We start from the raw sequence: 26,091 nt of genomic DNA on the forward strand, positions 1-26,091 counted from the left end.
AACTGGCCCTGCACACATGCACAGAAAGAAAAAGAAGAAAATAAGTGAAACAGTGTGAAAAGCAGGCCATGTGACCTGGAACCAGAGCACCATTAGAGAGAAGGTGCTCCGGGGAGGGGGACAGGGAGAAGGTCCCAAGCCAAGAACGTGGTCCCAAACCAGGGAGTGGACAATAAAAGGTCCCAGAAGAAAGTCCCAGGTAGGGACAAAGACAGATCAGAGATGGATCCCATTGGGTCAAGATAAATGACAGGAGCAGGACAAACAGCTCCAAATTAAAGAAAGAGCTGCGTGGAGCAGACTTGATATAAAGTGGGCTTAAGAGAAGCCCAGAAGATCTGAGGGTAGCTGAAGTTTGGTGACTCTGTACTGCGGGCTGTAAAGGAACAGTGGTGTTCTGCTTGGCTTGGTTGAAGATCTGAAAGTGTGCTTGGAAGGTGAAGCTTGAGTGTATGTGGAGATCCAGGGGAAACATGTCTCGGAAGGCAAGTTTGAAGCCCTGTGAGGTGGATCCTGGTTGAAGCCACCCAAGTGGGAGTGACATTTGAAGAGAATTCCAAGATGAGATTTTCAAACGTGGAGATTAGAAACCCCCATGAGAAAGACAGAGTTTCAGTGAGACCGTTTGGTTCATGGTGTGGGTCGGCTATTGAGAAATCCATAGAATCTGCTTTGGTTGAATCTGTCATTTACTTTGGAGTGCGGTGTGCCTGACCATAGTTCGCCAGTTGGTTCACATGCACTACATAATTCCCTGAATCTTAGAGTACAAGATAGATATGGTAAATGGTTTTATTTTTCTGAATTTGCACGTGTCTATAAAGATATAGCAGAGGTGAAGTAATAGTGAATATTTTAATCATTTTGTTGTGTTTGTATTGAGGTCTTTCCAACCTTTATGCCTGGTGTAATATAGTTAATTTTTTTTGTGAAACAAATGTTTATTCTTTGTGTTTAAAGTTTATCAGCAGACTCCTGTGAATTTGTTCAGTAACTTTCCCCCCACAGTTTAAAAAAAAAGTTAGAATCTATCAAGGCAGGTTTCACTCCGGAATCCGACTTGTCCAGTATAGGTTGCGTATCCATTATCCAAAATCCTTGGGATCGATCGTGTTTCGGATTTCAGATAATTTCAGTTTATGGACTAGACCTACTTACATCCCTAAGGATGTAGCCTAAGCTTAGGCTAGCTATAGTCTAAAGTAAATAAAATGACTAGTAAAGTAAGACGTATCACTGAATAATAAATACAGGGTACCTGTAATAAGTTCCTACCTGTGACGCCATCTGCGGTTCTGCTTGTATGGGAAGGGTCAGAGTGTTGATGTAAGCTGCTGGGAGGCATCCTTGAATAGCTCTTCCAGCTTCATCTGCCTCATCAACATTGGGTTTTGTTTCATAAGTTTGTCTTTTATTTTATAGATTAACATTATTTTTTGTTCACTTATAAATGCATGTTGTTCGAGTGCATCTATCAACCCGTCATACATCTTAAAAATATTGTCTATGGGCACTTTCTCTACCGTATTCACTATGTCATGCTCATCAATGTTTTTATCAGGTTGATCTTGACATAACACAATTCCTGCAATCTCCCAGTCAGTCAAAGAATGCACGACGGGAGCATTGTTATCAATGTTAACACTACCTCGATATCCTCGGCCTCCAGTGTATTCACACATTCCATTGGTATACCTTTTACATACTACAGGAGCTGGTTTACAAGATTTTTTTCCCCCTGATCGCACAGAAACTTTCAAAGTCATCATCAATGTTATCGCCTTCGATGAATGTTGTTGCGCGCCAAAGGTTGTGTCAACGGTTGGTCAAGGTGTCTTTATTAACAAGGCTCCAGGCATTAGCAGATACATAAATGGCATCCTTAACTGTAAACTCCTTTTGGAAGCCTTCCACTCCCAGGCCTTTGCTCACAGCACCAAACATACCACTCAAGAAGGAGTCCTTCTGTAGAATCCCTTGTTCTATTGACTGAATTAATGACGTTATCTTGTGGGGGAAAATAAACAGCAAAAACATTGTTCTTCACCAACAGCTCAGCAGGGGATATGCCCCGGTACAAAACAGTTCTGAAATCAATCAGAAAATGTGTCCCTGGCTTATTGGCATAGTAGTGAACAGGCAATGTCCAAATACCCTAGAAGACCCTAGGGCAATTGCTGCCAATTTATGTTTGTGTGTGCCAGCTGCACTGGCACAACCAAGTACATGCAACCTATCCTTAGCATTCTTATCACCAGATGGTGCACTCTCCTCAGCCATTGCTAGCATTTTCCTCGAGATGTACCGTTAGAACAGACTCGTTTCAGCATTTTAAATTTGTTCAGGCGAAAGGTTTTCATCTGAAATTAGCATAGCAAACTCATCAGTAGATTTTTCAGCAGCATCGTGGTCTGCAGATGCTTTATCACCACAAAGGTTCAAAACCTTGATACCATGATGCTTCTTGAATTTCTGCAACCAATCTGTCATGTATTCATATGCACCTTCAAGCCTCAGTTCTTCATGGTAAATCTTGGCTTGCTGCATAATCTATGTCCCAGTCAATGGAAACCTTTCACTCCTGCACTGATGAATCTACGCCATCATAACATGATCATATTCATAACTTTTCAACCTATGCATGGTTTTCCTATTATTCATTAACTTTTGTGAATCACTTTCAATATAACATTTGAACAGTTTGCCTTTCTGTTTCTTTAAATCGTACACGGTGTTGATACCTACCCCATACTCCTCACTTAATTCCCTCACAGATGCACCATGGTCAAGTTTCTACAACAGCTCTACTTCTTTAGCAATTGATAAAGAATTATGCTTCCTTTTCCTTCTCATTGCTAGCCATAAGGCTATCTGGTGGTCTTTTGGACATGTTCACCACAAAAATCGCAAGGCAAACAGTGCAGACAAACAACTAGACTTCTCATGCTAAAGGTCGGGTGAGGTAGGCGAGGATTGTGTTGGCTCTGGTCATGTCAGCGCGGATCAGGGACTTCCTGCACTAAAGGTCAATGAGGTTCAAAAAAAGTGTGGTTTTTGGGTGTGTTCACTTTTCAGCTTTACGGATAAAGGATAGTCGTCCTGTATTAACATCAGCTGGGATCGTAACAATATAGCTTATTGTACAATTTTGATATTAGGATCAGTGCGACTAAAACTTGCCTTTGTTGAAGCACAAAATGGGTAATAGCAAATTGATAGCCTGTTATATACACTGTTCAATTTTCATTACGTTCAACCCCAAAAACTTTTCACTGTTTCTTAAAATGAATTATTTGTATAGAAAAAGTTTTATGCATTCTGACCATCATATCATCAGAATTTAACATGTAGAATGAACACAACTGCCACAGCAACAGAAATGTTTCTTGAAGTGCACAAGTTACAATTTCAGTCTCAACCGGTATTCAAGCTGTCCCTTTCTGGTGTTTTAAAACACTTCACGGTATTGGAGTGCTTCCATACAGGGAGAAAAAGCGATCAAGGCCAGAGCCATATAACTAAAGCATATCTGCAAAACAAATAATGTCATTGGTGACCAAGGAGAAATCAACATCTCACAACACCCCAGGACAAATAAACAAACAAAAACAAATAACTATTAGCAGATCTCCCATGGTATTTCTCACGGTGAATCAGAAAATACATGGCATTACAAAAATGTAGAGAATAATTTCAGGGCTCCAGAGTTACAGTGACAAAATTAGTCAAACTCCTGCTGCTTTGGGAATGAGATCCCATGATTCTGTCCATTATTCTGTGAAAATTGTAAATGAGTGATCTTTACTTATTTTGCTTTAATTAAGTAATTTTCATTCCTTTAGTAGTTTTAAAGATGCAGATACACAAGATGTTTGAGTTGATAACATCCTGGCTGTAGTATTGAAGACTTGTGATCCAGATCTAGCTGCACTCCAAGCCAAGTTGTTCCCGTGAAGCTAAAGCACTAGTATCTACTTGACAATGTAGAAAATTTTCTAGGTATGTCCTCTCCACAAGAAATAGGATGAATTCAAACTGATCAATTACTGCCTGATTAGTCTACTTTCAATCATCAGCAGGGTGATGAAAGGTGTCATTGACACTTAGTGGCACTTAGTCAGAAATATCCTGCTCATGGATGCTCAGTTTGAGTTCAGCAAGGGCCAGGACCTACAGGTTGCAGATCTTATTACAGCCTTGTCCAAATATGGACAAAAGAGCTGAATTCCAGAGCTAAGATGAGAATCACTCCCACGATATCAAGGCAGCATTTGACTGAGTGTGACATCAAGGAAGCCTCACAAAATTGAAGTCACTGGGAATCAGGGTGAAAACTGGTGACTGGTTTGAGCAGAAAGGAAGATGGTTGTTGGAGGCCAATCATCTAAACCCAAGGACATTGCTGCAGGAGTTCCTCAGAGTAGTATCCTAGGCCCACCCAGCTTCAGCTGCTTCATCAATGACCTTTCATCCATCATATGGTCAGAAGTGGGGATGTTTGTTGATGACAACACAATGTTCATTACCATTCATGACTTCTTTGATATTGAACTGGTTCCTGTAGCAAGAACTAGACAAGATTCAGACTTGGGCTGATAAGTGACAAGTAAAATTCATGCCACGTAAATACCAGGCAATGACCACCTCCAACAAGGGAAAATCTAACCATCTTCCTTTGACTATCGCTGAATTACCTTTTTATTATTACCATTTTAAAAAAAAATTGTTCACAGGATGTGCTCATCTCTAATTTCAAGGGTACTTATGAAACAACCACATTGCTGTGGGTCTGGAGTCACATGTAGGGCAGACCAGGTAAGGACAACTGCTTTCCTTCTCTAAACGACATTAGCTAACCAGATGGGTTTTTGCATCGATTGATAATGGCTATCAATTTAAATTCCACCATCTGTTGTGGTGGGATTCAAATATGGGTCTCCAGAACATTACCCTGGGTTGCTCAATTATCAGTCTGGTGATAATACCACTATGCCACCACCTTCCCAATTAACCAGAAGTTTAGTTGGACCAGTCATATAAATACTGTGGCTACAAGAGCAGCTCAGAGGCTGAGAATTCTGCAGCAAGTAACACGCCACTTGGCTGCCAAAAATTTGTTCACCATCTACAAGGCAAAGGTCAGGAATGTGATGTAATACTCTCCACTTGCCTCATGAGCGCAGCTCCAACAGCACCAAGATGCTCAACACCATCCAAGACAAAACAGCCACTTGATTTGCACACCATCCACCACCCGAAACATTCACTCCCTCCAACCCCAGCAAACGGTGACTGTAGTACGTACCTCTTTTTTTATATTCGTTCATCTTTCTCTGGCTAGGCCAGCATTTGTTGTCCATCCCTAATTGCCCTTGTTCACAGGGCATTTAAGAGTAAACCACATTGCTGTGGGCCTGGAGTCACGTGTAGGCCAGATCAGGTAAAGACAAAGGACATTAGTGAACCAGATGGGTTTTTATGACAGCCTGCAAGATGTCCTGCAGTAACTTGCTCAGCTTCTTTCCAACCTACAACCTCTACCAACTAGAGGGACAAGGGCAGCAAATGCATAGGAATACCATGCAAAACCCCCTCCCAAGTTTCATACCATTCTGAGTTGGAACTATATCACCATTTCTTTGTTGCTGTGTCAAAAACTGGCAATTCCCTCCCCACAAGCCCAGATGGGCTGCAGGGTTCAAAAAGGCAGCTCACCACCACCTTCTCAAGGGAAAATAGAAATGAGCAACAAATGCTTGCTTTGGACATCACATCACATGAATGAATAAAAAAAAGTTAGCTCACAAGCAATTTATTGTCAGAAGGGAAGGTAGGGGTGGGGGCAGGCAATCTGACAGCATCAATGTAGGTTGGCGTGGAAGTGGTAATTAAAAGGGGAAAGATAGTTGCTTTGGGTGAAAATTCATGCTCCTCATCGCCCAAAAAAATTCTTTATTTCAACTTTCATTTTTGTCAATGGCTTGCTGTGATCCTTTTGGATTGGTTCTCTTCCCATTACCACAGAAAGGAATATCTGCTCTGCGTATTCTGCCCATACATTGTTACCTTAGAAGAGATTGGGCACAGGAGGTGCTATGTTACCACAAAACCCTGATATATACATTCATGAAGATTCACATGGGGAGATGGTGGCAGAATGGTAATGTCACTGGACTAGCAACCTAGAGGCCCAGCCTTAATACTCTGGGGACACGAGTTCATAAGAACATAAGAAATAGGCATTAGGCCCCTTGAGCTTGCTCCACCATCATGGCTGATCTTCTTGTGTTTCAATTTCCACATTCCCATCTAACCCTCATAACCTTTGATTCCCTTGCCTAACAAGAATCTATCTACCTCTGCCTTAAAAATATTCAATCACTCCGCCTCTACCACTTCTGAGGCAGAGCGTTCCAAAGTCGCACAACCCTCAGAGAAAACATTTCCCCTCATCTCTGTCTTAAACGGTGACCTCTAATTTTGAAACAGTGCCCCTTGTTCTGGATTCACCCACAAGAGGAAACATCCTTTCGACTTGTCAAGACCATTCAGCATCATATATAATTCAATCAGGTCACCCCTCACTGTTCTAAACTCCAGTGGAAACAAGCTTAGCCTGTCTAACCTATCTTCATAAGACAATCCACTCATTCCAGGTATCAATCTAGTAAACCTCCTTTGAACCGCCTCCAATGCATTTACATCCTTCCTTAAATAAGGAGACCAAAACTGCAAATAGTATGCAAGATGTGGTCTCATCAATGCCCTGTATAACTGAAGCATAACATCCTAACTTTTATGTTCAATCCCTCTCATAATAAAGGAAAGCATTTCATTAGCCTTCTTGATTGCTTGCTGTACTTGCATACTAACTTTTTGTGTCTCATGTACTAGAACACCTAGATCCCTCTGCAGATCAGAATTATGCAGCCATTCTCCATTTAAGTCATACTCTGCTTTTTTTTTCTTCCTGCCAAAGTGAACAACTTCACATTTTCCTATATTAAACTCCATTTGCCAGATCTTTGTACACTCACTCAATCTTTCTATATCCATCCACAACCTCCTAATGTCCTCTTCACAACATACTTTCCGACCTACCTTTGTGTTATTATCAAATTTAGCTACCATGTCTTCACTCCCCTCATCTAAGCCATTGATGTGAATCATAATAAGTTCAGGCCCCAGCACAGTGGGACTCCACTCGTCACATCCTGCCAATCCAAAAAAGACCCATTTATGGCATACTCCCTGCTTCCTACCAGCCAGCCAATGTTCTATACATGCTAATTTGTTATCCCTTATACCATGTGCTTTTATTTTCTGTAATAACCTTTGATGTGGCATCTTATCAACTGCCTTCTGGAAATCCAAGTACAGTATGTCTACAGGCTCTCCTTATTTACTGCACACGTTACTCCTTCAAAAAACTCCAATAGATTGGTTATTCAGGATTTTCCTTTCACAAAACCATGTTGACTCTTCCCAATTGCCTTAAGCTCTTCTACGTGTCCAGCTATAACCGCCTGAATAATCAATTCTAGTAACTTCTCCACGACAGACATCAAGCTAACTGCCTATAGTTTCCTGTTTCCTGTCTCCCTCCCTTCTTGAATAGAGGGATTATATTTGCTACTTTCCAATCTGATAGAACTTTTCCAGAATCTAGCGAATTTTGGAAAATTAACATCAGTGCATCAACTACCTCATTAGTCACCTCTTTTGAGACCTTTGGTTGTAGTCCATTGGGACCTGGAGACTTGCCAGTCCGCAGCTCCATCAGTTTGCTCTACCACTTCCCTAGTGATTTCAATTTCACCAAGTTCCTTTCTCCCATTCACCTCCTGATTTATAGCTGTTACTTGAGTGTTTTTTGTATCCTCTATAGTGAACATAGAAGCGAAATATTTGTTAATTTCTTCCGCCATTTCCTTATCGCCTACTATTAACTCCCCACCGTCACTCTCCAAAGGACCAAGACTCATTTTACTTTTTTTCTTTTTAAATACCTGTAGGAACTTTTGCTATCCATTTTTACATTTCTTAGCTAGCTTCCTCTCATACTCTAATTACTTTCTTCTGATTAACCCTTTAGTCACTCTCTGCTGTTCTTTATATTCTGTCCAATCATCTGTCCTCTTTGTGGAGTTGTATGCTTTTTCCTTAAAGTTGGTGATTTCCTTAACTTCTCTAGTTAACCATGGATAGTGGGTCCTCCCCTTAGAGTTTTTCTTTATAATAGGAATGTACTTATTCTGAATACTCTGAAATATCCCCTTAAATGTATTTCACTACTTCTCTATTCATCTATGCTCTAGCCTAGTTCCCAGTTCACTTCAGCTAGTTCAGCTTTCATCCTCACATAGTTGTCCTCATGTAAGTTTAAGATACTCATCTTAGACTCACTCTTCTCCCTTTCAAACTGGATGTTGTGGTCACTGCCACCTAGGGGTGCCTTTACTCTGAGGTCATTAATTAATCCTGTCACATTACACAAAACCAAGTCTAATATAACCTTCATCTCTGGTTGGTTCCAGAGCATGCTGCTCTAAGAAACTATCTTGAGCATTTCATTCAGGCTACTACTGCCAATCTGATTTTTCCAGTTTGTGTGTAGATTAAAATTACCCTTGATTATTGCTGTCCCTGTATCACAAGCACACAATATTTTTGCTTAAATACTTTGTCCTACACTGTGGCTATTGTTAGGGAGCCTGTAGACCACTCCCACTAATGACTTTTTCTACCTACTATTCATCATCTCCACCCAAACCGATTCTAATCCTGATCTCCTGAACCAAGGTCATCTCTAACTATTGCACTGATGCCCTCTTTGATTAACAGTGCTATCCCTCCACCGTTTCCTAGCTGCTTATTCTTCTTGAAGGCCATGTATCTCTCAACATTAAGGACCCAATCTTTGCTGTCCTGCAGCCACATCTCCGTAATTGCTATCAGATCATATTTATTCACTTCAATGTGGGCCATCAATTCATTTACTTTGTTATGAATGCAATATGCATTCAGATAGACAGCCTTCAGTTTTGTCTTTTTGTTACCTTTGTAACATCTAATCTTGACTGTTGTTGTACTCTTAGATTTTTTTCTGTCTGTCCCTTCCTGCCATTCTCTGACCCTCATTTCTCATATTCCTGTTTTGATCTCCTGTATTGACTCTATGCCCTGAATTTCTACCTTTACCAAGCTTGATACTTCACCTGTCCTGTTTTGTTTGAAGTCCTCTCTACTTCCCTAGTTATGCGATTTGCGAGGACACTCATCCCAGCATGTTATAGGTGTAAACTGTCCCAACGGTACATCCCCCACTTCTTCAGTACTGATGCCAGTGCCCCACAAACCAGAACACACTTCTCCCACACCAGTCTTTGAGCCATGCATTTGTGTCTCTAATCTTATTTGCCTACACCAATTTGCATGTGGCAGAGGTAATAATCAAGAGATTATTACCTTTGAGGTTCTGCTTCTTTATTTGGTACATAGCTCCTCATACTACTTTGCAGAACCACTTTTCTAGTTCTAGCTATGTCATTGGTACCTACATGGACCACAACAACTGGATCCTCCTCCTCCCACTGCAAGTTCCTCTCCAGCCCTGAGCAGATGTCCTAAACCCTGGCAAAGGGCAGGCAACATAGCCATCTGGACTCATGCTCTTTGCTGCAGAGAACGGTGTCAATCCCCCTCACTATGCTACCCCTACTACCACTACATCCTTTTCGCTCCCCCCACTTGACGGCTTCCTGTACCACAGTGCCATTGCCAGCCAGCTCATTCACCTTGCAGACTTCGCTTTCATCCACATAGATTGTGAGCATCTCAAACCTATTTGACAATTGCAAATTCTGAGGCTCCTCCACTACTGTCTGTTCGGTCTCATCACCTGCCTCACCAACAGTCACATCCTCCTGTCCCTCACTACTGACTAAAACAGATGACCCTCCTCTAAGAGGTGTGGCTGTCTTCTGGAACAAAATATCCAGGTATTTCTCCCTCTCCCTTAAGTTGCTCAGTGTCTGCATTTTGGCTTCCAGGTCAATAACCCTGATTTGATGTTCCTTAAGCTGCTTGCACTTAAAGGCGATCCATGACGAACACATCTGCAGGGTGTCCAAAATTCCCACATCCCATCATAGCAGCTGGTGGAATTTAAATCCAATTAATAAACCTGGAAATGAAAGCTAGTCTCAGTAATAGCGAACATGAAGCTTGTCATTAAAAAAAAAACTGGTTCACTAATCCCCTTTTTGGAAGGAAATCTGCTGTCCTTATCTGGTTCAGTCTACATGTGAATCCAGACCCACAGCAATTAACTGAAATGGCTTTGCCACTCAGTTGGCAAGACAGCTCACCACCACCTTCTCAAGGGTTGTTAGGGATGGGCAACAAATGTTGGCCTTTCCAGAGGTGCCCAGATTCCATGGAAGTATAAAGAAAATAAGTCTGAAACAGGCCGGCACCTAGGCACCCATGTGAAGGGTCTGGACACTAGCAATGGGTGGATCGAGAGTGTGAGCGGGACGGTAAGGTCAGCCTTGCAATTTTCATAACACAACTGCTTCGGTTCTGCTTAGCCATGAAAATAGGCCCCTGGTATGATTGTTAACAGTAAAAGAAAGTCACCTAACGAAAGTTAATGACACTGGTGTGTAACTTTCTCAAAAATCTTGGGAAATATTAAGTTTGCTGTTTTTCATTGGGTCTTGCAAGCTATCTCTGTCTGCCTCTTTGTCTCTCTTATTTCAGGTTCTGTCTCTCACAGTTGTCAGGAATTCGAACATTCCTGTTTTCTAACTGTCAAAAATACAATAAGGTGATAATTAGAAGCTTTATATTTGCCGTGAAAATTGAAAACTTTGTTCCTGACTCTGCTTAGGTTTGTGAAATCATGGGAGGTCACTACACCCAAATGATTCTGGTTGATGACCTTGTCATGATGGATGCATTTCAGGGGTTTGCCATTTAGGGGAGGCTGGGAATCCTGGGCTATAGGGTGCTCACCTTAGAATGGGGATTTACCAGAGCCACTGAAGACATTGGCTCATAACTTCCAAGCTGCAGGGCATTGTAACTGGGCGGTAACTCAAAGATGCACTGAAGAACCCCTGGAGGACCCAGATAAGGATTGCACAGCAATTGCCTGGGAAGTTGAAACTTCGATTGGGCAGTTGTCCTGCACTAGGAACTAACTGATAGTACGATATAAATTGCAAACTTCGGATGGTTCTTACTTTCTTACTAGAATAGTTATCCAGAAAAAGCTAGAAGAATTAAAATCACTTCTAACCCCTGGGTAACTACAGCACTGAAGCCCCGGGGCTCCTCCCACTGTACTCCCTTCACTCAAAGACATCCCCAACCCCCCAAAGGCCTCCTCCCAGCCACCTGACCATCACCCCAATGACCTACCAACTACCCGACACCACCAACCCCCTCCCACTGACCACCTGACACACCTTCCCCCCCAAAAGTTTTGTAGTCTTTTAGGATCCAGGCTAATTCAAAAGTTTTGTAGTCTTTTAGGGTCCAGGCTAAAATTTAGGCTTAGATGGGCTTTTCTTGTATCAGTAAACTGATTCTCAGATCAGAGATAAGGAAACCTTTGGTCTGGAAGGCTCCCATTTTAATATGGGGCCCATATTTGGGGCTAATTCCAAGCAAAACCTAAACACTGAAAAGTGACTTGTCGGTGAATATTTTGATAAATTTATTATTAATTTATTTTCCAGTGCACATAGGCCTTCTTGGAGCAGGAACAAATCCTAATACAGGGCGAAGCAAGAAACCAAAAATATTTGTGACTGAGGGGAAAGATGTGGCACTCATTGGTGTTTGTATTATTTTTCTAAGATCCAGCACCTCCAAAGCAACCACTATAGACAATGTACACAAGGTAAGTAATTGAATCAATTTCACAAACCACAAATTACAATTATTAAGGCAGCCAAATTGTTCACTGGCCTTGATTAATGCTGTTTTCAGATCAACTACTTGGAGGTTCTTAAGAATAGCCTATGGAAAGCAATTTACGTGACTTTGCCTCCTTGAGATGAGGGAACAATGATTGGTAACTCTGCATAGGAGATTGTAAGCATCAAAAAAATGTCCTCCAAAGTTGGAGTTAGTTTGAAAGCAGTAAGATGGTGGTTTTCAGGGAAAGTTATTACTTCTTTTGAAAACAAAAGCGTGCTTTTGTGATAGTGATCTGGCTAAGGCAAACCTTTCATTGCACTTCATAGAGATTCTGGCGCTGCTACTGATGCCCGAAGGCATTCCTCATCTGTTATGCATTTATTTCTTAATCTTCTGCCACATAATAGTAATGTATCCTTTAGGGGCCAATAAGAATTAATTTCAAAGCAATTACATTGAGAATTCACAGAAGCGTCTCTGACATGGTCCAAAAAAAGCTGAATAATCTCATTAAAAGCCCATGGAATTTTAGTCTTTATTTAGAATTTGGGAAAAAATGCTTTAGATGATAATTTTCTGTCTAGACATGACTAATTCAGACCTTCCTTTCTTTACCTTTGCAATTCATGTCACTTTTCTCCCTTCCTCTCTTAAAAGATAGTGAATTATGCTAAGCTATGGCTCTGAATGGGACCAGCTTTTCAACAACACAGGCATGACTATTTTTTCATGTGTGTAAATTGTCAACCTTGGCTCAATGGTAGCCCCTTCACCTCTAAATCAGAAGGTTGTGGGTTCAAGCTCTGCCCCAGAGACTTGAACATGTCACTTAGGCTGCCACTTTAGAGGTGCTGTGTTTTTGCGAAGTTAAACTGAGGCCCTGTCTGCTGTATTTGGTGGATGTAGAAGATCCCATGGCACTATTTGAAGAAGAACAGGGGTGTTCTTCTGGTACCTTGGCCAATATTTACCTCTCAACCAATATCACTAAAACTGATTTTCTGGTCTGTATATGCCAGTACCACATCACAGGATGTATGTGTTTTTCCACTGAATCATTTAAGGGTGTTTTCATGAACTTTTGCATTCCTGGTGATCTTTTCAGGTGTCATTTACCATTGCAGAACATTTTTCCAACCCTATCGGTACATGAGATTATGTGATTCCTGGAATAATGCAAATAATGACTATTAATTAATTAATTTCCATACAATCCACACACGATACAAATGATTATGATCATGGCATTTATGATGATTGTGAGATTCAAATATCATCAGTACTTATGGATAGTTGTTATAATTTTGTATGGGAGGAGGATGTCATAAGCATGAGCTTGAAGGTTGACTCCCCTTGGGGAAGTGAAAAGGGAGAGAGAGAGAGAGAGAGATGTGAATCATGACATATTGCTAGGAAAGAAAACCAGAAAGCTGAATCCTCATGTTATTCACTGAGATAATTACAGCTGGTTACCATAAGTAAGTTTACACATTTAAAATGCTGATATAAAAAGAAGAAGAAGAATGAGTATTGACAGCAGTACTTGAGATTACCTCAAGAGCATAAAAACATGAATGATGTAAGAGACCTAGTGACCAGATATTTGCTATTATATTATCATAAAAATATCTATCAAAGAGAAATGTTTTCACTATAGACTTGAACAAATGTTTTGTCCAGCAGATTTGTATGTCCAGAGGTATTGATTTCCACACATCTGGGCCAGCGTGTCTTATTGATTTATGCATTAAAGCAGATTTTGGCGTGATCTGATGTACATTACAGGAATTTCTGGTAGGGCTATAGTTGTGAATGCAGAATTCAATTGAAACATTTTGTCGAATGAAGATGGCAATTGATTGGAATTAAATCAAAACATTACGGCACTTTGTAAAAAAGCATATCTTTAATTTTGTCATGAAACTATCACATTTTAAATGTGTGTGTGTGTGTGTGTGTGTGTGTGTGTGTGTGTGTGTGTGTGTAGCTGATTTAATTAAATTAGAGACAGGTAGACTGCATGGTTGAAATTATCAAAAGAGTTAGGTCCAAAAAGGCATTTGAAATGCCAATAAGTGAACTAGGGTAAAGTCAGGAGATAGGGTGTGAATGAAACTCACATTTTTAGAAAAGGGGAAAAGTTGTTGGATTTTCAAAGAGACATGATAAAGTTTTTACAACTGGCAATATAAATAGGGCAAAGTTATTACATTGATTTTTCTCAAAAGTGCTGAACATAATGACAACACAAAAGATTTTTATATTATGGGAAAAGTAAATTCCAAAGACATGGGGGAACAATGGGATTTACAAATCAAAGAAGGAGAAACATATTTAAATAAGGATGGAAGGCTGTGTGGGGTCTGGCCATGTGAGACCTTAAAAGTACACCGTGTGAAACAGACTTGGGGAAAAGCCTCTAGCCACTTTGCAGAAGTCTGCTGTTCCAGTAACCAAAGTTCTGTTAAAAGTCTTTGGAATTCTACTGTCGAATGGGTGCTTGTGGTAACCTTGCTGATTGTCTCAATAAATTTAAAACCTATTTTGGACTGTTGCCTTAAAGGGGATCCAGTTAATTAGGAAATATTTGGAATTGTTATAATAAGTAACTATGTAGATGTAATCTTGTGTATGTGTTTTTTTTTCATTTGTTAATAAATGTTTTAATTTAATTTAATTTTTAAAATCTCTAAAGGTGTTAGTGGACTCATTGCTTATGAATTCAGTGCACAAAACTCCTCGTAATAAATACAAATTGCAAAACTGTTGTGATAGCGTGGCCAAGTATCCCTTGTGGATTTGTTCAGCCCGGCCAAATACCACCTGCCGTATCATAACAATTTAAAAAGTCTTAAAGCAAATAAATAATGGGCCACTGTTGTCAAAATAGCCTGTGCCTGCATAAATTTGTATAACTTTTCTCTAATAGGAGAAAGGATGTGCTTTGGATTGTGGTAATCCCATGAATGTCCTGTGGTGCACTGGTAGTGTCTCTACCTCTGGGGCAGATACTCCAGCTCAGTTGCCATGTTGGTTCAATTGAATTCTGCCATTCATAACTATACTCCTGCCAGAAATTCCTGTAATGTACATCAGATGAAGCGAAAAGCTGCTTTAGTCACAGAAGGTGCATCATAACATGGCCAAACAGGTTGATTCTCAGTCTGTAAATCCTTCCAATATGTGTGATGGCAGATTGTAAGAGTGAGAGAGTTTCCTGGTCAGCCATACTGCAGATGGCGACGGCAAACCATTGTAATACTTGGCCAAGCATAACCATGGACTAATCCAATGGAAATCCATAGTTGTCAATGTCCTCTTAGGGCATGGTACCTGAAGGAGGAGGTATGCCCATACGTTGGGCAGGATTTTGCTCTTGGTGGGGGTGGACAAGGCGGTTGGGATGCTGACTGCCACCTGCGATTGGCTCCACACCACGATTTCTCGCAGGTGGGCCAATTGAGGCTCGCCCAGCGTGGAATGCAAGCGGCAGCGCTGAGCACTGCCTGTGCGGGTGGGGGAAGGAGGGAGAGTGGGTTAACACACGGTTCGCTCTTGCGGGAAAGAACGCTTCAATCTCCCTGAGGAATGGAGCTGCCTCAGGGAGATGAAGCACTGTTTAAGAAAAATAATAAAAGAAATAAAAATGTCATGAAACATGTCCCCTCATGTGACTCTGTCACATAAACTGGGACATGTTTTTAATTCAAAAGGCAAATTTTTATTTGATGTTTATTTGCTCTAGGAAACCCCATCATGCCTGTGGGTGAGGTTTCCTAGAAAATATGAAGGCCGCTTGGCCTTTTTGTCTGCCTGCCAATCGTTAGGTTGGACGGGCAGCGTAAATTTTACTTTAATTAGCATCTTAATGGCCTTAACAGGCCTTTTATCTTGCAAAATATCACAAGACTGTGCGATGACATCAGGACACTTGCCCGATGTCATCACGTATCATTTTACGCTTGGCTGTATCGGACATGCGCCTGCATGCCGAGCGCAATATCCTGCCCATTGTTACACTAGGTTATATGTGGGAAATTGACACAATTTTGTACTACGTATTATATTTAAGGGAATGTTCTAAGTACTGAATCTGTTTAAATTCTGACGATTATGGCATTTTTTTTTTGCTAAAAAAATTCCTAGGAGGTAAATTTCAATGTCCTTGATACATCTGATGCTGGGTTGCTGAAAGCTGTAGAACACCTCCTGTCAGAAGTGTTTGTTCCTGCTTTGAAGAAGATGAATGGTGGTTGGGGAGAGCTGAGCAGTCCTCAGGCCAGCGCTGTACGCCAAGATTTCCTAAGCTCTTTGGATGGGTTTGTGAGCATTCTGGCTAGTGCTCAGGAAAGCCTGATGGAAAAAGTAAGCAATTTCTACAAAAATGCGTTTTATTTTCATAGTAAAAAGTTTAGTATGCCCTTCTTTGGCTACATGCCTTAACAATTAAATGGTGCATGCAGAAAAATATGTACATATAAGTGAAGCTATTTGTTCCTACCTCATCCCTCCGTGTTCCCTCCATTACAATTTCTTCCAGAGTTATGGACAGAATTTTCTAGGCCACAGAGAAAATAGCAGCTCCCCAATGCATTCCTGCCATCGGGGAGGTTTGCAGTGGTGGGTGGGGAGAGAGATCAGGTGAACTGAGGCAAAGTTAGGATTAGCAAACTTAAGACCACAATTAGGGACGATTTAGATGGACCGTCAGTATTTTGCCGGTGACAGACTGGTTACCAGTTACCCACCTCCCTCAAGCCTTGCGCAGAGGCTGCCAGCTCCTGCAGCATTCTGAGGGAAAATCGGTGTAGAATCAAGGGTTAATAGTTATGTTAATAGGACAATGATGTAAGTATGATATCAGCGCCAGATGACCAAATGGCTCCAAGGGAGCAAGCCACAAGTAGCCTGTGTCCAGAAAATAATGTACTTACCATGAGGCCTTTGCAAATGGTTCATAATAAATTGTTTAAAGAGAAACTTTATATTGCTGAATAAGGAAACATGTTGAAGCTTTCCATCTTGCACTCATCATGAAATTCGTAAGAATACCAATATAAGAGGAAAACAACAATTTATACTGTATGTGAAGAGAGTGCTGACTGGTTGGCAAGTGGCCTCTGATTGGTAGCGGCATTGCCATGGAGATTTAACAGTGATGGTGACTGACAGTTAACTGCCAATCATTGTTTGAAATTTAAACCAGGCAGCTTGATCCTGATTGGTCAAGGCATTTCCCTGAGGAATGAGTCAGCAAATGATTGTCACTTATTTTGTTGAACTGAAACAGGCACAATGTGTATACATGTTCTTTCTGTCAGCAAAGGGACCTGTGTATTAATATATGTAGTTTCAAGTGCATGCAAATACACCACTTAGTTGACAGCTTAATTCTTATCACACTGAGGATTATTTAGCAAATGTGGTCCAATTGCAGAATCACATGTAATATTGGACACTCTTTTGATTTTTGCATGCATGGACTGGTAGGGTGTAGTCTTTACCTTGTCCATTGCAAACAGCGGCTGCAATATGCTGTTTGATAGGATCCTCCAGTCTTTGGTCTACATACCTAGCATCACACTGGCACTGAAATTCATATACCACATTCCTCATTTGTGTGATTGGCAGAATGTCTTTTTGGCTTGATAGCAGCATCCTGTTAGTGGCGAATATCACTCGTATTACTACTGCATAGTAGCAGCATGAAACAGCTAGCTTAACTTGTTGCTCAACTTTTTGAGATACCTTGCCCTTCCAGGGCAATCTGAGGTAGACTGGGCACTTTTCAGGGCTGAAAGTGATGGCCTGTTTGTGAGTTTGCGTGATATACAGTGCAAAATGATCTGATCAGGGTAGCTATTATCCTGCAGGATGCCTTTGATGCGCCCTATTTCAGCATCAAGCTTGCATGGTGAGCAAATGGCTTGGGCTTTATTTACAATGTTATAGCTTGTGGAACTGTAAGAATCCCAATTGGTATATTGGCCAGAGAATGTAGACATGCAGTAGACCGTGGTCGAGAATCCCCCGGCAGATTTCTCATCTAGCACATGAAGGAAGGGGAGTTCTTTTGACTGCTCCATTTCAAAGGTGAATTTGAGGGCAGGATGGAGCCCATTAAGACGTGAGGAAATGATTACATGCATCTGTGGATTTAAATATGGTGGACAGATAGGAGGCTAGGTGCCATTCCATCGAAGACATGTTTCTCATGGAACTCAACAAAGAAGTTTGTGAGAGCTGGGCCGAGTGGGGATCCCATGGCAACACCATCTATTTGGGCATACATGGTGTTATTAAAACTGAATTCAACTGCGTGAGTTGCCAAGTTCATAAGCTCAATGAATGCTGATTCATGCAGTGGTGGTGCGTCTTGATCGCCATGATATTCAGCAGCGCTTGCTGGACTTGTGTAAGAGCGATGCGCTACCGCGTGATATATATGACAGGGTTCGCCCTCATGGTTCGCTACGTCCATGTATGTATGGGCTGCCCAAGACACAATAAAGTGATGTCCCTTTACGCCCTATCTTATCTATGACCGGTTCTGCACAGCATGAATTGGCCAAATGGTTGGGCAAATTGTTGCAACCAGTTTTCCACATAAAGTGAAGGTGAAGGGCTCCTTCACGTTTGTGAAGTCCATACAGGACTTGCATATCGATAGCAATGCTGTGTACATGTGCTTATTTGACATTGCTAGCCTATTTTCCAATGTTCCACTTAAGGAAGTCATGGATATTTCCAATATGTGGTTGATATGTTGATGTTGCAATCCTACTTTCTCATCTTAACCCCGCGATCACATTGTCTGCATTGGAGCAGCCTCATGCTGAAGCAAGCCAAGCAAACCTGCAGCAAGTGAAACGTTTACCCGAGGAGTAGTAGGAAAGTCTTCCTTTCCTCATGTCCTGCAGTGTCTTCAGGATGTTCCTCATCCTTCTTTTCCTTTATCCAATTCATTCCTGTCTCAGGTTTTGAATACGTCTTTTGTCATCAGAGCAGCAATGAATAATACAGCTGCAAAGTTCTTCATAGGAGATGAAAGAGTTTAATTTTCTCAAGTTGGTCCAATGTGCAACGCAGAAGAAGATAACAGAGAGATTTTCAGATTGTTGTCCTCCTTTTCAAGGGTTTGTGATTTTTTGAGTCTTGGAGGTTTTCCTCTTGAATCCATTTTTCCTTGATTGCTTTTCACTACTTTTGCATTTAGGTCATTGTATGAGTCACAGCCCAGCTTCCAGCGGTCTTGAGAAGCTGCTATCCCACTTCACCAATGTGTTTGCTTTCCGTGGAGAAGATAAGGGAACACTTGTATCTTACACGTCCTCTGAGAGAGACGAGAACACTGTTGGGGATTAATGCCTTTGGCGTCAGTGACTTAGAGGTGGTGTGGGGGAGATGGGAGCTGGATGGAAACTGTAAACAGTCCACGAGGTTAACAGATGGTGGAAATGTAATGTAAATAGTTTACCAAAATAATGTAATAGTTTTGAGATTATAACTGGGAGGAGATATAGAGTGAAGGCTTAATGGTTTTGATAATTAGACAATTATGTTAATAATGATGTAAACATAACTTTGGGGTCAGATGACCAAGAAGCTCCAAGAGAGCAAGACATCGAAAAGCCTACGTCTGGGAAATAATCTACTTACAATGAGGTCTTTGTAAATAGTTCTTTTAAAAATAGTTTCAAGAAAAACTATATACTGACTACCTTCAAGTCACTCATAGAGTAAGGAAAACCTCAACAAAACAATTGGCACCAGAGGCTCCATGCCCCAAAGAGGGTCCGCAAAGAGGAAAGGCACCCTCTGTAGCCAACGATTCATCCGGAGAGCTTTCCACCTGGATCCAAGGGGCTTGCCTTTTTGACCCCTCTGAATTTTTATTTTGAACTTACTCCTGTGAGGGCACCTCCATATTGAGGTTCCCTCTTGATTCCCAAGCTGCTTTAGCAGTGCCCATTTCTGCCGATGGGGTGCCAAGTCTTCAGAGCTGCTGGCCCTCTGATTGAGTTGGCAGTATTAGGAACCTGTCCACCATCCTTAATTGTTCGCTGAGTTTGGAGGCAGCCAATTAGGAGGCTGCCTCTGGGATATCGTTGTGCCGTTCTCGCTGCCAACAAATTTAGGCTTGGGACCCCCATTTGGTCCCAACATTAGTGTCCTGAAGCCCAAAGGAAATTCAGCCCTATACCTCCATTGAATAAGAACAGGTGAAGTTAACTTTCACCTAAGAGTAAGATAATTTTGATTCCATTTCTGCATGACAGCAGGGTGAGAACATCTTTTAAGTAAAGCTTAATCAGCTTTGCAACTCAATGAAGTTTGTACACTTGTGGAATAACACTTATCCACATCTAAGAGAAAGAGCGAGATAAGAAAGATGGAGATTTTGGGCTCTGTAGCACCTATTTTTTTTCTTTGCTACAAGACCTCCTGAAGTTCAAAAGGATATCTGCAGTGTGCATGCACATTTCCTACAGGAAGTGCTCTGGATGCCATAATGGTAAAAGTGTTTGGCACACTGATTGAACAGCTGCCAGCAACATGCAGAGCAGGAAGATTATGATGTCAATCAGTACGCCACACTGATTTAATGTCAACGCTGCTGTTTTTGAATACCATACTCTATCTAGCTTTTACACCCTGTCTTAACCCCACACAGCTGAACATGCATTAAACGGCATGGAAAACCCCCTATTGTTGCTTTTAAAGTGATAATGAACTACTTACAGGTTAGTTTCTGGCTTATATTTTCTGGCTGCTGGTGCAATTGCATGTGTTTTTGATGCTGTTCTATAATTATGTAAAGTTTGAATAGTTTACAGGGAATCGTCTGGCTGGGGCTGAAATACATTTTTATTTGTTTTAGCACAAGCTTTTAAACAATGTGCTTCTAGACATGGGTGGCCTGGTAGGTCTCCTTTAGACTGGGAGAATGAGAGAGGTCACATGGAGCAGGACAATCTGCTGGAAGAGGGAGGAGGAGAAGAAGAGTCCTTAACAGGAGACCAGATCCGGAGAGGGTCTTTAGGGTGCAATTCAGTGACAGTGAGGACCAATGCTTGAGATTTCTTTGCTTCACTAAAGAGGTCATGACTGAAATCTGCCAACTTTTGCAGCGACAACTGAAATTGCAAAGCAGAACAAGTATTGCATTGCCCCTGACTCTCAAGGTAACATTGGCTCTTAACTTTTATACACCTGCTCTTTCCAGGCAACTGCTGGAGATATAAGCAGCATCTCACAATTTGCAGTGCACTACAACATACATCAAGAAAAAGCTTCACCTCATTTCAAACACAAAGATGGATGAGCATGAGGGTTTGCACAGATTACAGACATCTCCATTTTGCAGGGTGCTATTGTCTGCACATACATTGCATATCTAATGTGAACTGATATTTTTCTGAACCAAAAGTGATTCTACTTTCTCAGTGCACCATGCATTTTATTGTGTACTCCAGTTTTTGGTAGATGGAGGATGGGCATGCAGGAATTCACCAGGGCAACAGCACCTTCCAAACACATGACCATTACCATCCATAAGGACAAGGGCAGCAGATAGATGGGAAGTTTCCCTCCGAGTCACTCACCATCCTGACTTGGAAATATATCGCGTTCCATCACTGTCGCTGGGTCAAAATCCTGTAATTCCCTCCCTAATAGCACTCTGGGTATACCTACACCACATGGACTGCAGTGGTTCAAGAAGGCAGCTCCCCACCACCTTCTCAAAGAAAATTAGGGATGGGCAATAAATGCTGGCCTGGCCAGTGAAGCCCAGATCCCCTGAGTGAATTAAAAAAAAATCGTGTAGTAGATGAGACTAGTGGTGCAATTGGATAGGTATGCCATTTGAAGATGAACCCTGATCTGGACAACACATACATTATTGTTAGACAACTTCTTCCTGCATTGCATCTGTATTCTTGGAGCAACACTCTGCCTCCTGAGCATTTTTCTGGAGTGCTCCTGCCTCCCTGCAGATACAGGATATCACTCCTCTTTGCACCTTTTCCACCAACACCTCCAAGTGCAGTGTCTGAAAACCTTGGTGCACATTATCTTGTATGTTCAGCAATTGCTCAAAGTATCAGAGGATAAGAATCAGTTTTCAAATGCCTCCCACCAATTCTTGCATCTACAGCGCACTAGGCAATTGTGATATCAAGCATTCTGCAAATGTGGCAGCCAATTATTGGTGTGCTTAGTGCAGGCTGCATGCAGTACCCATGTAAAACAATTGATGGTATGAGGTTATCATGCCATCAGCAACTCAATGAACAGGTGTGGGTTAATCACGTGCCACAATCCCCACCCACATTTTCAGGGTTTAGCTGAGTTCACCCCCTAGATGGGTTGGTTTTCTCTCTGTACTCGCTGGAAAAACATTTCATGTTCTGCTAGAATTATAATTTACAGACCAAAAAAACAGAAAAAAATGTTACTTTTGAAGAAAAACCTTGGCTGAGAAGTTCTTTTGTGTGGTGTTGCTTCTTCTCTGTAAGTACTCTGGAGTAATTTTGGAGGTGTTTTGGTGCATTTGCCAGAGAGTATTGCTGCATTCTTACATGAATGGTAGAGGAGCAAGTGACCTGTCCATACAATGGCTGCAAAAATTAAGGAGGCTGCAGCTGCAGTGCCTCTCTGTATGTAACACAACAGGGAATTGGAGCTGCGGTTGCAGAGACAGCAAACCCTGTGCCATGCCTTCTGCTAATTTGGAACCACAGTCCTCCATGCTACTGACAGTAATGGGAGGTTATTTGGTAAACCTACCAACGCGCCCAGCATCTCAGTGTGCATCCCAATACTACAATGCTCTCCTACTTGCGTCACCATCAAGGTCCTCATGTGAGTCTTCTGACCTTATTGGTGACCTCAACTTTCAGTGAGCTGGAAAATAAACTTGACCTGGTTGCAGCCCACCCATGTCCAGTGGCTAAGCATGTTCTGATTGCAACTCTGTGCTAGTCTCCAAAGTATGTCCAGTGCCAGTATCTGAGCTGGTAGCTGTGAGTGTCACATCAAATGATGCTGTTGCTCCTTCCCTTCCTCCTTGGGCTGCTATGGCTGTACAGACAGCAGTTGTTGGGGGCCCAAAAGCAGGAACTCAGAAGGGGAAGATTGGTGTGAAGGATAGGCTGTGGGGTTGGGAGCCTATGGTCTCGCCATCAACAGCTTGCTCATCATGCTAGGTAGCAGGCTGAGAATGTGCTCAGAGTAGAGGGACATAAGGCAGGAAAGTACAATTTTCTTCAATGTTCTCAGGGATATTGTATGCTGTGGGCCCTGTTACAACCAACCCCATGATGCTGATAATCATCTCCTCTGTAAGCTTAAGGAGATGCAGGCCATCCTTATCCAGTTCTGCTCTGCTCCCTTCTATTGACTGCTATCTTATACTGCAAGGGAAAGGGCAGAATGTCAGTGATCTTGTAGCACTGTGTTTGGGTGATGTACCTGTCATAGCTAAATAGCAGGAGATATGTGGAAGCAGCAAGGGATAGGTATAAGATCGAAGCATTGAACTGTGTGTGAGGATGAGGTGGCGTATCTGGATGGGCTGAGTCCTGAGTATCAAGGAGTCCTGGGGTGTGCTACTGTGAGCAGCGTGAGAGGCTGCTGTAGTGGGTCGGAGATGACATGAAGATGTATTCTCTGATCTTGTGCGAGCGCATAAGATTGTCAGACCTCTGTGGCACTGCTGCCAGATCCTCAGGTCCAGATTCTGTAGTTGACCTTCCTGGCAACCTGTTCTCAGTACCTTCTGAGGGTGGTCCTTGAGTGTGTCCTGGCCCCCTACAAGAACTTGCAGTTTCTCCTGCTGTCAACCCACAGCATTAAGTGTCTCCAGTCACGAGTTCATCAGTTTGGATTCCTCTGGTGAGACTTTTGCACAATATCAACTTATACACTCTCAAAAAAACCCAAACAAAATCCATTCAACTAATGTAATCTTTAAAAAAAGATTTTCTTGATTTTTGTTTGGTCATAGGGAAGAGCCATTAGAACATTTCACCCCTGACTGTGTGGAAGTAAATTTAAGGGCATTGAGCAAGTGCTTCACATTGCTAATGGCCTGGAGGCTGAGCTTGCAGCACAGTCATATGAGGTTATATGAGGCTTGGATGTGAAGGGCTTGGTTGAGGTCAGATCCGAATTAGTCATCAAAACTTTATTTTACTTATTATTTGTAACTTATTAACTCCATCCAATTATGGCTTGAATTTACACTGTGTGAAGATTCGCACACAAATATTGACATTTTTATTAAATTACTGCTGATATTATATTAAATTACTGCTGTTATTTTTATCAAATTGTTTTTGGTAAAGCTTGTGTTAAATCAGTGACCAAAAGAATTCAGAAAGAACATTTAGCTTTCATACATGACCATTGTTAATTGGAAATATACCTCTTAATGTGTATGTATTAAATGTTTGTACACTTTGCACTGATTAAGTTCAACAGCTGTACAATAACATGTCTTTTTATGTAATTGTAATATTATTATTTTGTTTGATTATAGGTGAACTTGAAAGAATGTAAGACTTTTGATTTGAGGCTCCTCAAAGGCCCTTCAGATTATTTGTCCGTAGCCAATAGCACTGAAGCCTTAGAAAAGATTGAAGCCTGTATTAAAGAGTGGATAAAACAAATTGAGCAGGTAGTGTTAACATGTTCTTTATCTGTTAACAAATTGACCAGGTAGTGTTAACATGTTCTTTATCTGTTCTGGAGAAAATTTTTGGCAAGTTAAGGATCTTATCCAAAACTAGCCAATACAATGGGGTATATTTCCATGTGACTCAAAAAAACAATGCTAAATGAATGATAAATGGTTGCTGTTACCATAAGTCCTGAACAGAAAGGAACTGCTGTAGATTTTGAATGTTTTTTGAACAAATTATAACCTTATACTTCATAGCAGTCTTTATATGAAAATGAATTAAGTGTTTCGTGAGCTCAGGTATTTTTGGATAACACTATTTGTGGTTTATTTTCCGCTATAGCTTATTTTGCTGAAATAAATAATGGTTTACATGTAAGAATATAGGTGGGTGGATATGACTGACTAAGATCAAAAATTCTATTTTTAAAAATAGCATTTCATTTTTGAGCTTTCTTCCCCAATTTGATTCCCTAGCATGAGCTTACTTTTAATGAGAGGAAGCCATCTGTCTTCAGGCCTCGCCAATGCTGTCCTGCCTTGGTATGATTGTGGATGTGTATATATTATGCTAACTAAATGTGAATTCCAGTTTTTCTTCTAAGAAGGCTTCTTCTCATCTCTCTAGGTGAGATCAAGTACTCACCACAGAGGGACTAAGATGATCTACATTACAGCCTACAAGCATATGCTGTGTGAATGGGATTTCCTGTCAAAATAATTAAACAGATACACCGACCAACTTTACCAATAAAGCAATTTTGAAACAATTTGCATTTTCAACACAGATTAAAAATACTTTTAAATAAGGACTCTGAACTCTGCATTTTCCTTCTATTTCTTTAAAATGTATGTTAAACGCCTTCCACTGTCTCTCCTGAAAGCATTCACTCTTTGCCGTGAAACGGTAGTATAGTTCCAGGCCCCTCTACTGTACTTCATCCAAGCAACAATTTTTTATTCCACATACAATATGGTTAAATGTCTGTTGAAGTTAACATCAATAAAAGTATAGTGAATAATTTGGAGTCCACTGCTGGAATGGATTCAAAAGTTTTGTTTGTTTTGTTAGATAGCGCATTTGCATTGTGCCCAGAAACTTGGTCAGGACTACCTTGAAATATTATAGTATTTGGATTAAATAACACAAGGTTTCAATGATGGTTGCACGGTGAGCGGAATAAACAACAACAGCAATGTATATTTATGTAGTGCCATGAACAAAGCCACACCAAGTTGCAGGCGTTATTTGGGCAGAAGTCGAAAAGCTTGGTCAGATATGTTTTAAGAATTGTCTTGGAGGAGGAAAGAGAGGTGGAGAGGTGAAGGGAGGGAATTCTAGAGCTTAGGCCCTGGGCAGCTGAAGGCGCAAACTCCAATGATGGAGGAATTAAAATCAGGGATGCACAAGAGGCCAGAATTAGATGAGTGCTGATATCTCAGATGATTGTTGGGCTGGGGAAGATTACAGAGAT

The 26,091-nt window shown here is 41.3% G+C and overlaps 1 protein-coding gene across 1 annotated transcript in view; it reads left to right on the forward strand.

Annotated features, from left to right (window-relative positions):
* Nucleotides 1–26,091, forward strand: part of dnah5 (dynein, axonemal, heavy chain 5) — a 428,506-nt gene that overhangs the window by 17,889 nt on the left and 384,526 nt on the right. The window contains exons 4-6 of the mRNA XM_041183995.1: nt 11,748–11,911; nt 16,078–16,296; nt 24,476–24,613. Coding sequence (XP_041039929.1) covers nt 11,748–11,911; nt 16,078–16,296; nt 24,476–24,613 — 521 coding nt within the window. The remainder of the gene's footprint in view (nt 1–11,747; nt 11,912–16,077; nt 16,297–24,475; nt 24,614–26,091) is intronic.

Source organism: Carcharodon carcharias, chromosome 3 (assembly GCF_017639515.1).
Source record: "Carcharodon carcharias isolate sCarCar2 chromosome 3, sCarCar2.pri, whole genome shotgun sequence".
In the NCBI taxonomy this organism is placed as follows: domain Eukaryota; kingdom Metazoa; phylum Chordata; class Chondrichthyes; order Lamniformes; family Lamnidae; genus Carcharodon; species Carcharodon carcharias.